The sequence below is a fragment of the Alosa pseudoharengus genome, unplaced genomic scaffold, assembly GCF_046254945.1.
Source record: "Alosa pseudoharengus isolate Yale_2024_CS ecotype anadromous, Long Island Sound unplaced genomic scaffold, YU_APseudo_1.1 YU_APseudo_1.1_scf_4, whole genome shotgun sequence".
Lineage (NCBI taxonomy): Eukaryota > Metazoa > Chordata > Actinopteri > Clupeiformes > Clupeidae > Alosa > Alosa pseudoharengus.
This window is the reverse complement of record NW_027468774.1, coordinates 44941220-44952781: the sequence shown is the minus strand read 5'-3', so window position 1 is coordinate 44952781 and position 11562 is coordinate 44941220. Positions and strand designations below refer to the sequence as shown.

At 40.2% G+C, this 11562-nt stretch overlaps 2 protein-coding genes and 1 long non-coding RNA gene across 3 annotated transcripts; 1 reads left to right on the top strand and 2 right to left on the bottom strand.

Moving 5' to 3' along the window:
• Nucleotides 1–655: 655 nt before the first annotated feature.
• LOC143102749 (polyubiquitin-like) lies at nucleotides 656–2250 on the bottom strand. The gene is made up of 2 exons (XM_076266564.1): nucleotides 2145–2250; nucleotides 656–1828 (listed from the first exon to the last, which is right to left on the bottom strand). Exon 2 carries the CDS (start codon nucleotides 1825–1827, stop codon nucleotides 1366–1368), a length of 462 nt encoding a protein of 153 aa, XP_076122679.1. The 5' UTR covers nucleotide 1828; nucleotides 2145–2250; the 3' UTR covers nucleotides 656–1365.
• Nucleotides 2251–3433: 1183 nt separating this feature from the next.
• Nucleotides 3434–6171, top strand: LOC143102752 (uncharacterized). The gene is made up of 2 exons (XR_012982639.1): nucleotides 3434–4731; nucleotides 5021–6171. It is a non-coding gene; the product is annotated as an uncharacterized LOC143102752 (long non-coding RNA).
• Nucleotides 6172–7609: 1438 nt separating this feature from the next.
• Nucleotides 7610–8746, bottom strand: LOC143102750 (polyubiquitin-like). The gene is made up of 2 exons (XM_076266565.1): nucleotides 8602–8746; nucleotides 7610–8310 (listed from the first exon to the last, which is right to left on the bottom strand). The coding sequence occupies exons 1-2, from the start codon at nucleotides 8607–8609 to the stop codon at nucleotides 7857–7859; spliced, it is 462 nt and encodes a 153-aa protein (XP_076122680.1). The 5' UTR covers nucleotides 8610–8746; the 3' UTR covers nucleotides 7610–7856.
• Nucleotides 8747–11562: the final 2816 nt, after the last annotated feature.

The window sequence follows — 11562 nt, the reverse complement described above, 5'->3', positions numbered from 1 at the left end:
AATCCAACATTTATGTAATATGTATATCTAATCTTTTCCCTGTCCACTTTTTTGAAACCTGGTCCCAGGGTGGAAAAATCTGAAACCCAGTTCGTTTGGACGGCGAAACCGCATACTTGACCACACCGTGCATCACCACACCTCAGCTGCCCTGGACTTATAGTATTGAACAGTGTTTTCCCTGTGTTTTCTTGATGCATTTCTAGCTACTCTCAGTGACGCGAGAGAACTAGTCAGAAGTTATTAGGGAAGTGCGGTGTAAGTTTAAATTAATGTGTGCGTAGTGCCAGTGTCATTCATTTATTTTACATGTCTTACAACATAAATAAATGCATTCATAGGCTAGTGAAGTCAGATATGAGCATACAAAGACGCTTATCTCATGTTAAGACTATGGTAGATGCGCATTAAATGTGAATGTGCGATTTGATGCAGGCAAAAGTATCGACTGTTACTAACAAAGGTATTATAGCAATATTATAAATGTGGCGACAGAATAGCCTAGAACTTGGGTAGACCTAGCGTTTAGTAGCCTATGCACTTGCGGTGATAGCCAAAACTAATGTGAATCGTGGACTATCCTACAACCAAAGAAAGTAAGGAGATTATTTGTACCTGCGTTAGCCAAATAAAGGATGGGACTGCACCCTTCACAAACCGTAAAAATGAAGTTTATTAGTTTTACAGTTGACTACAGTTGGCAGTTCACTATCAGTCCACACAAACAATTCTGGTTTCCTTGCACTAGCCATTTTCGTCGTAGCCTATTCTGTCTGTTTGTATAGCCTACAACGCGCAAGCTTTGGTCAATTTCTGTAAGAGAAACAGTGCCACCTATAGGCTTAAGATATGAAGTAACGTGTTGAGTCGTGTTGAGAAGTATCTGTTGAGATGGATTCGTTTGGACGCAAATATTCTTGATATGGTTCCAGGGAAGACAGAGGAAAAAAAGATCGGTTGGTACGTGTGGACTAGCCTACTAACTAAATCTTCCATCAACCTGATGTAAAAAAGTCACGGTTGATGCTGCTTTATTAATATTGTGAGTATATTACCCCTTAGGTGTGCAATCACTTATTCAGTTCAAATGCAATGGTATATTTAAAATAAGACATAAAACATGCATAGGCCTACATCTTTACAAATTTAAAGGATGTTCAAGAATTAATGTAGGCCTAGGCTATAGGCTAATGCACTATAATACACTGTCCACAATAACACAATGCTGAAGTGTCCAGAATCATGATTAACTTACATCATTCATCATAATAAGTTAATGCATAATTAATAATACATACAATACATTAATAATACAAATATTTATCGGAATTAATTGTGTTAAATGTGATATTGTCCATTTTCAAATCAACCTCCTCTGAGACGGAGTGTGAGATAGATGGTGCTCTTTAATTCAATGCCATAGTCCTCCAGCTTTCGTCGATCTTCCAGTTGCTTGCCATTGTAAATCAGTACCTGCTGGTCCTCTGGAACCTTCTCGTTGTTGTAGACCTTGTGTTTGAAGTCAATTACTTTTTCACCTGGGGCCACGTCATAGGGTTTAATCTGACCCTTCTCGTTCTTTAGGAACACCTGAATAGGCGCGGGATCCTGTCTCAGAGCCATGATGTAGGAACCAGACTGCAAGCCGATGGCACTGAGTGTACTGGAATCATTGCTGAAGTTGATCCCGTTTGCGTTGAGCTTCAGACGTGCAGGTGCATCGCCGCTCAGCAACTGGATCCGTCTTTTCAACTCTTCAACGGTAATACTTGGGCTCACCTCTAGGGTGTACGTCTCGCCGTTCAGGAATTTGACTTGGAGCTGCATTCTGAGAAACAAGATACAAAAAAATCCCCGTTTCTGTCAGGTGATAAAAGGGACCCCCCCCAACTGGTTCAAGTAGCCTAATGTAGGCTATTTGTCGTGACATTGTCTATAGGCTACATTTTATGTGGATTCTTTTTTCTTTCTTTTTTTACATGTATTTTGTATAGGCTAATTTATTTTTGTCCCGACCTTAAATCAGTTGGGGTCAACTCCTGTTGTTTTTAAGTGTGTAACCAAAACAATTGACTATACGAGGCCTAGATCTAAACCAGCAAGAACATAAGTCATATTTTTAAAAAGGGACGTTTAATTCTTACCTTGCAATGTTTGGCGTCCTCCTTGGTCTTATTTGCCAGATGATAATTCTGCTATGGTAGGCTACAGCGGTCTGCCCCTAGTTTTATAGAGCTGACGATGACCCACCCACTTGTTGATATCCTACCAAGATTATGTTTCCCTTCAGTCACATATTTTAGCTTTCAGTTTCCATTCTCGAGTAGCCCAAGGTTGGTGCTTTTGAATTCAGTGTAGCCTATTATCAGTAGTATCAGTATCAGTACAGTAGTATCAGTAGGCTGTTTACTGCGCAGTGCAATAACAGTAATGATTTTCAGCAGTGGAGTGTAACTAGCATCATCACCTAGTATGGGAACTGTAGGCTACAGCTCATTGTAAACCTCTAGAGTTGTGATTTCAGAGCACCTCTCCCTGCATATTCTACCAAAAGAGAACAAACAAGGGCCGAAAATGTCTGAAAGGACATTTCACCCTGACCATGGACTCATTAAATCACTGAGGTCAGGCAGATGTCTCTGAGTGAGGAGTTTCCTTCCTCTAGCCATCCGCATAAAACTCTTTTAACATTACATGGACATGTCATATACTGCGCTTAAGCATGCTGCACTTTTTTATCCCTTTCTCTCTCAACCTATTTATTACAGTAAACACTTTCTAAATCTTCCTTTCTTTATTCTTATCAATAGTAGGTGAGCCCAGGACACCTCTGCACAGGAAAGTCAGGAGCTAAATGCCATTTCATGTTTTACACTCATGATGGTGACAAATAAAAATTCCTTGAAAGTATTGCTTGTTTTTGGCACACAAGATTCCTTCTGATGTCTGAGTTGTATGCACTTGATGTTTGGAACATTCTACAGATCTGCTTTAGGTGGACATTTTCAGGTTGCCATCACACACCTTCAGACACACACCTTATTGTTCTTGAAGCCACATATCAGCGACAGACTCTCCCACTTTCCTAAGGGGTATTCCAAATGGTTTAATGAAAAACCTGGGTAAGTTAACTCAGAGTAAGTGGTAAACCTCTTAATAGAAGAGTTGTATGCGGCTTCATTCTCCTAACAAAACAATGCCATAGGGCTCTTGTTGTATGAGGTTTACCACTTACTCTGAGTTAACTTACCCAGGTTTGTCACTAAACCACATACTAGGAATACCCCCCTGTACTCTCCCCGATGTTTATTGATAATCTTGTCTATCCATATGGGCTGATGACGGAAACATAGAATAGCCGTGGGCGTCTAATCCAACTAACAATCATGGGGGGCGTAGTTAGGGCAGGAGTTGGTTGGGAGGTTAGTGACGACATGCTGAGGTAGGAAAACATTTGATGATGCTCTCAAGAATGCAGCTGGCAAAGAATGTAATACATTATTGTAAGTGACTCGTAACTCGTGAACATGTCTGGGCAGATAAATGTGCTAATGATGATGACTACACTAATACCGGCCAGGAGTGCGTTTCCCAAAAGCATCGTTGCTAACTACGGTAGCAACTAACATGGTTGCAACTATGTAAGTACGACACAACTGTTCCCCAAAACGATAGTGTGAACTATAGTGGTGGAACTTACATAGTACGATGCATCGTGACACTGCGTCAGTGTTTCCCAAAACCATAGTAGCAACTAACGTTCGCAACCACTATCGTAAAGTTGTGTAGTTACAACTACACCTCTCGACCTGTAGTAAGTAGTAAGAACCATAGTAGACGACGTAACCAACCCTGATGACGGAACACGCAGAGGACAGATGGATGAGAGGTAGCCATTAAACGACCCCATAACATTGCTGTGGGATACCATACCATAGCATTGCTGGAAGCTACAATTGCACATTACTGGACAACGTTATGTGGTACAGTGGAAAGTGAAGTGTTGTGGAGTTAGCCTACAACAGAGCGGCCTGTGGTGAAGTGCTATGATGACCGCAATCATCTGTGTTGTTATTATTCGTGAATTTACATGTAGCCTAATGCTAATGTGTCAGCACAGATTCTTTCGAACACCCGTTAAGTTATCTGGTGATAAAGCTTTTGAATGCCAACGGTATTGTTATGTGAGGCTAGCATTGTAATTGTTATAAAAGGATAACGTTACATTGTAGTCGTATGTTAAGTGTGTTTGGATGAAGCATCTGCTAATCATACACAAAGCTAACGGTATATGGACTCTACAGCCCATTATGATGTGGTGAAGTGACTGTGCTGTGGCAGAGACTGTAGCGTGTGGGCTTTACATGAGAGAGGTCAGGGGTTCAAGACTGAGTCGATGGGTGTGAGGTGAGTAGCCTATGCCTGTGGAGTGGGGTTTGTGTTGTATCTTGTCTGATCACAAGCTATGTTTAGCGGGTGTATAAGTTAGACTACTCTCAGTTATTATATGATCTTGATATTTGAACACATAGCTGAATTATGTTGGTACAATGACATTGGAAAATGCTGCTGTTGAGTAGCCTCTCGCTTGGAGAACTTTAAGACCTCTGGGACTTAAGTGAGCGTGCAGAGTGCTGTGGTCAGTGTCAAAATGTGACATGATTTTCACTGATTTAACTTGTCCTTCATGGCCCAGGTATGGGTAGGCCTGTCATGGGAGGCGGAAAAATGGTAAGTTGCCTTTGCTTTGTGACCTTTCAATCTGTGTATGTATTTTGATGTCATGGCTCATAGGGAACATGTGTGTGTGTGTGTGTTTGTATGTGTGTGTGGGAGGGATCATGGGGAGAAAGTGATGGTGGGAAAGTTAAGTACATTTACCCCCTCACCCCCACCAAACTAAAAGAAATGTAAAAAACATAAACAAAAGGGGAAAAAACAGGTAATGTGGCAGGGAATTGTGGGGTTTGGGTGTTTAGGGGCCAAACATATGTGCAACTAATTCCCAGTGTGCTTCCAGGCCAGCAGGAAGGTGTGCAGCAGCCACTGGAATGACCTCTTCCACCTCCTCCACTAACAGCTCCACATCAGCCGGCAGTGGGATGTGATCCTGAAGGGCCATGTTGCAGAAGCGCCGCCACCAAAACCACACTGCACGCCTTTGCAGGATGGAGCTTCAGGCCACCAGCGGATTTGCTCACACACCTTTCCACATGCCCAGGGCCCTCTCCACAACAACGCGGGTCCGGCTATGGGCGTTGTTGTACCGCGCCTCTGCCTCGCTGTTGGGCTCCTAGATGGAGCAGTTGACATGCTTGTATTATCATAGGGGGTTGATGGAATAAAGTAGGTCTTGAAATGTCAGTGCACTCAGGGAATATAGACATGCATTTGAACAGTATATACTTTGCTACTGTCTCAGCAGCACCTACAGTAACACTGTGTGTGTGTGTGTGTGTGAGTGTGAGCGTGTATATGTATGTGTGTGTGTGTGTGTGTGTGTGTGTGTGTGTGTGTGGGTACAGCTGGCGCAGATCCTTCAACCATTTGAGCATTGAAACATTTGTGCTATGTGAACTGTCATTTTGTGGTTGTGATTCAACACACAACTTCATAACTACAATGGATGAAAAGTAATGGTAAAAAAACTGTATCTGTGCATTTAAAATATCATGAAATACTTGTGTGTGGTAACAGTATTCAATTTTCAGTGTCACAGTGAAAACACATAACAAGGGCAACATTGGAAAAATGCTGCATAAAGGCATGAAAAACTTCCAGTGAAATGAAGGGCAATCATAAAGTAAAGTATTCATTTATATAGCGCTTTTAGAACAGAGTGAAACCCAAAGCACTTACATAACAACATGTTTAACATTGTTCATATTACATATCCATATTTATTCTGCTCTTACTGTAAGGTAACTGATAAGATACTGCACATATTTATATTTAATTTATATTACTCTAAACCACCTTCTGCAAACCAACTGTATACTACTGTCTACACTGCACTATATTTATTGTCCTGTCTATGCACCACCTGTCTATACTTTATATATCACATTGCACTTTTCTGCCTTTTTGGCACTTCTGGTTAGATGCAAACTGTATTTGGTTGTATTTGTATTTGTGCTCTGCACAATGACAATAAAGTTGAATCTAATCTAACCATGCCAATTTGCATAGAACATAATATAGGCTACATGTATCCTAAGCCTAGGCTAGTAAGCATATGGTCTCCAATCAGTAGTTAAAACTAGGACTACAGGTTCTAAACGATCATAGGAATATTTAGTGATTGAGCCTATCCAAGATTCCAACATCATTATTAATTTATCATTATCTAGGCTCGAACCTATGACTACAAGATCCGAAATGCAGAGGTCTATCCTTTCACGCCACCTTGTCACGCTACAACAAATGAAAATATTGGCCAGTATTTAGCCTATAGGCTATTCGGTGTGTTTCATTAAATGTGTAACTTATTTGTTCACATGTGCTCGGTTGGCGATTTATGCTTCACTGATTAGGCTCATTAGTAGGCTACGTTCAATAGACTGTGACGTTATTATTAAAATTATCATTATTATGCCTATTATTTTTAATAGCCTAATATATATATTTTTTTTTAAAGCATACATAGCCTAGGGCCTATTGAAATTACTGCCTATTGTTGTAATAAGTATTATCATTATTATTATTGTTATTATTATTATTATTATTATTAATGATATTATAACTGCTGGGCCCAGGAAACGTCATGCAATGTCAAATTTCATTCATTTTGCGTGACTTCATGCGTTCGGCTCTAACCGACAGAGCCCGACATTCTCCGAACACATCTGCAACCATTGTAGTCTGAACTATGTTGGTTGAAACCAACATGGTTCAAACTAACAAAGTACTATGTAAGTATGGCGGCTTTGGGGAACAGTCGTAACTTACATGTTAGTTAGTTGAACGATGCATCGTACCACGTTAAAAAGCTAACCTCCGTAGTTGTACGGGAAACGCACCCCTGGTCTCTCCAGGGCTTGATAGTGGTGTTGTGTTTTTGCACTGATTGTACCTGCCGAGTTAGTTAGTGTCATGTAGGTTATAGCCTAAATAATATGAGCCTATTTCAGATTACTCGGGTAGACCTACTTCTATTGAGTTCAATTTGATTGATTTTGAATATTGTGCCAAAATGCCATGGCCTAAACTCTAGAACAAAAAGTACAAGGAAATGATGGCAGAGAAAAACTGCTCTTTACAGTAAATGGGAAGAAACCTTGAGCAGGACCAAATTCAGATGGGGTGGGCATCTTGATGTGGGCACCTTGAACTCATAGGGGTGGGTCGGTCCAGCTGAAGTAGCCTGCACAAAGGTCAGTGTGACTAAATAAAAGTGCCCAAAATGCGGCTGTGTATAAAATATAAACATGCCTTGCTTGCCAAATAAAACTTTTTCAAAGTTATTGTTGATGCAAGCACATTTTTGGGATGGATATGGAGTGTTAATTAAAATGAATTCTTAAAGTCTTCCATTAACCTGGTGTAAAACTGACATGGGTATTTTTCCTCATGTGTGCAATAACTTCTTTGTTCAGTTTAATTTCATAAGACACAACGTTTTATGTTTATTCGAGGCTATTTCACTGGTGCAATGCAATTACACGGGTGTCTAGAATAACACAATAGCCAAAAAGCAAGCAAACAACAGAAAAATGGAAAGTGCAGAAGTGTCCAGAAGTAGGATTAACTTCGTTCATTTACTTCTTTCATTATAGGCTGAATAGTTCATAATAAATAGAAACATTTGGCATCGGAATGAATCGTGTTTAATTAAATAGATCCTGTCCATTTTCAAATCAACCTCCTCTGAGTCGGAGTGTGAGATGGATGGTGCTCCCTGACTGAATGCCATAGTCCTCCAGTTTTCGTCCATGTTCCAGCTGCTTGCCATTGTAAATCATTCTCTGCTGGTCCACTGGAACCCTCTCCTTGTTGTAGACCTTGCGTTTGAGATCAGTCACTGTTTCACCTGGGGCCACGTCATAGGTTTTAGACTGACCCTTCTCGTTCCTTACGAACACCTGAACATCCTGCACCAGAGCCACGATGGAGGAACCAGACTGCAAGCCGATGGCACCGAGTGTACTGGAATCATTGCTGAAGTTGGTCCCGTTTCCTTTGAGCTTCAGACGCGCAGGTGCATCGCCGCTCTTCAACTGGATGAGTCTCTTTAACTCTCCGACGGTGTTACTTGGGCTCACCTCCAGGGAGTAGGTCTCGCCGTTCAGGAATTTGATTTGAAGCAGCATTCTGAGAAACAAGGGGTACAATACCGTTTGTGTCAGATGACAAGTGCTTTCCTCAGCTCTTCGGCAATGTATGAAGATAAAACTGGTTCAAGTAGGCTGTAGGCTATTTGTCAAAGCGACATTATCCACAAGCTCAATTTTATGTTCATTCTTTTTCTTTTCTTTTTTTACATTTTACATATTATAGCCTATAATGTATTTTTGTCTCGACCATGCTATATTCAATAGCCTATTCTGAACCATTGCAAGAACAAGCATCTTTTAGTGATGTAAAGTGATGTTTAATTCTTACCTTGCCATATTAGACTACCTTCGTTTGTCCGGCTTGTTTGCTTGATGATAATTCTTCAAAAGCCACAGCGTTCTGGCTGTTGTTTTATAGCCTAGGCTACTGATGATGACACACCCATTTGTTGATCAACATTATATTTCCCTTCACAGTCTAGGCCCATTTTCGGTTTCCATTCTCGAGTAACCCATGTAGCCATTCGCAGTAGGCTACTATTATGAGCGTTTAGTGCAATTCGCATGCAATAAAGTTGCGCTCTAAAAGGCAAAGAGCTCAAAAAGACCTATGCTATAAGGTAGCATTTATAGGAAAAGTTTTGCTACTGTTAAGGGTGCTGAGTCACTTCCAGAAGGTTTGGATAGAGGGAATCAAAACATCAGTATATGGGGAATTCCGACTGGTCAGCAGATTTTGCAGAATGGAAAGTTATGCTACCCCACAACCAGAGTGCGAATTACCCCACCATAATTAGGGGGTACTGCTCCTTCACCTCTTCTATGGCCATCAAGTGCAAAATGTATGACACATACAAGGTCTAAACATGCGACAAACTGATAATCAGTAGGCTACAGAATATCTCATTGTTATATATCCAAAAGAGAACTGTTTCGATCAACTCCCAAAAGTTAGAAGTTAAGTGCACTGAAATACCATTCTGTATAGTAAAAGAAATACCTTTACAAAAAGCCACCTTTACAAGAGCTATGAAAGAACAAAACATGTTAATACATGAAGGTTGTAAAATAGCACATTTTCAACAAGCTAGACGTCTGCTAGCAACTTACATTTACCCATGCATGCACGCCAGCAGAATTTAGCCTACTTGAGGAATTTACCTAGCGTTCTGTCATTCAACGTTGACACTTGCTTGAGAAGTTCAAGTCGTTCTCTATCTCCATTGCATCGCGCGCCACGGTGGTTAAAAATGGTATGGTCCATAATAGGGGTGTCTGAAATCGCTTTACATTAAAATGTTCCTACAGTAAAAATAGGAGTTGAATTGTATTGTAGCCAACTGTAATGATATTTTCATAATATCAGAAAAATTATCTGACCCTCCCAAAACTGATATTTCTGTCTGGGGGGTACTGAGTCTTCATTGGGGGGTATAGTACCCCCCCAGTACCCCCTGTAATTCGAACTATGCCCACAACAATATTTCATCATTCATGTAGGCTTGTATTGCTTTAGGCAGATGGCATCTCCTGGGGGAATTTCGACCGATCAGGTAAGGCAGATGGCATCTCTTGGCTCTTTGCATAATTGTTTTTAAAACAAAACAAACAATTGTAAAATTGTTCTTGAATTTCCCCTGTGGATCAATAAAGTATCTATCTATCTATCTATCTATCTATCTATCTATCTAAAGCGTTAAGGGATGAGCTTAAGCTTATTTTATTTAAAGTAGTCATCTGTTCTACCTTCAAATTCCACTGACAAATAAAAACACTTCAAAGCGAAAATAATAATAATAATAATAAAAACATTGTAAAAATGTATCTCCCTGAATAGACAAAGTTTATTTTCCAGTTTCAACTTTGGATTTTTTGAAAGAGAATGCAACATACTTAGATGACTTGAAAGATAAAATATTGCATCCTGTAAGAATGTAAGTTTCTATAAAGTCAGCCACAGCTAAAATATGATCTTTCTGAGAACTCAAAGATGTAAACCACCAATATATTGACACTAACCATCTAAAATCATGATTACAAACGACAGACAGAACATTTCTACTGGGATATCTATATCCAAGACTCACAATCAATCTGGCATCAGCTATGCACTGCCAAGAGCTTAATGCTTTACACCAAAACACTCTGTGTCTCATAGCTACAGCGGAGCAGCAAATGTCCCATGTAGCAAAACATCCTGCACACAGTTATGCAGATTATCACAGAGTGGAAACTGGTGCCCACGGTAACCACCTTTGCGCCACTCTTCTGTTCTGTTGGGAAATAAATAAATATTTGCAAATGTACACAAAATAGTTGCAAGTATTGTTTTTTGGCGAACAAGGCTTCATCTGAGTTGTACGCACTTGATGTCTAGTACAATTTGATCTACTTACAGTAAGGTGGAGATTTTCAGGGTGCTACCAACTCTCCCCGAAGCTTCTTGATAATCTTGTCTATCCACCTGGGCTTGCTGATGACAGCAGCATAGTTGTCAAACTGTAACAGACAAATATTTGTTTTGATTAATAAAAATTAAAAAAAACATCAAATGCATCAGTTCAAACTTGACCCAAACTGAATTCCACCTGAACTTGAACCCTAGGAGAGAGGTGATAGGACACCCTCTTGAATAGAGTGGGGAAGCATCACTCCCAAAATGTAGGCAAAATTATGAATGGACCTTTGAAACTAAAGGAAAAATAAATTAACACTATTATAGTGAAAACTGTTAGAGACATGTTAGGTCCAGAAGAACGACATGTGTTTAAAGGTGCTGTACATTTTTGACTTGGATATAAAAAGAGGCTGAGGCCTCTGACTGATTTCTGGTGGCGTTGTTCCTCAGATCCCCATAAACATGGGCCAGCCCTAGTGTCATCTTTAAAGAGCTCACTCACATTAGGACCCTTCTTTCATCACTTTGGTCTAAGTAACTAATTAATACAATTGTATGACATTATACAGATTTGTCTGTAGCGTTGCCTAAAGAAAGACAAATGCTGCATGCGCACACACACACACACACACACACACACACACACACACACACAATAAAGGAGTAACCCAAGGCAAAGAACACTTACAGTGAGACAAGGGTCCTGCATGAAGATGAGCTCCTTGTCTTCTTTCAACAGATACAGAAGTAGATATTGGCAGTGCTACAAATATGACGGACAAGAACACATAATCAATAACACTGACAAACCCACCTCATCAGCACAGCACAATGTTTCATTTCATTGGCTTTGTACCTCTACAGCAGTGGTTCTCAAAGTTTTCATTCTCC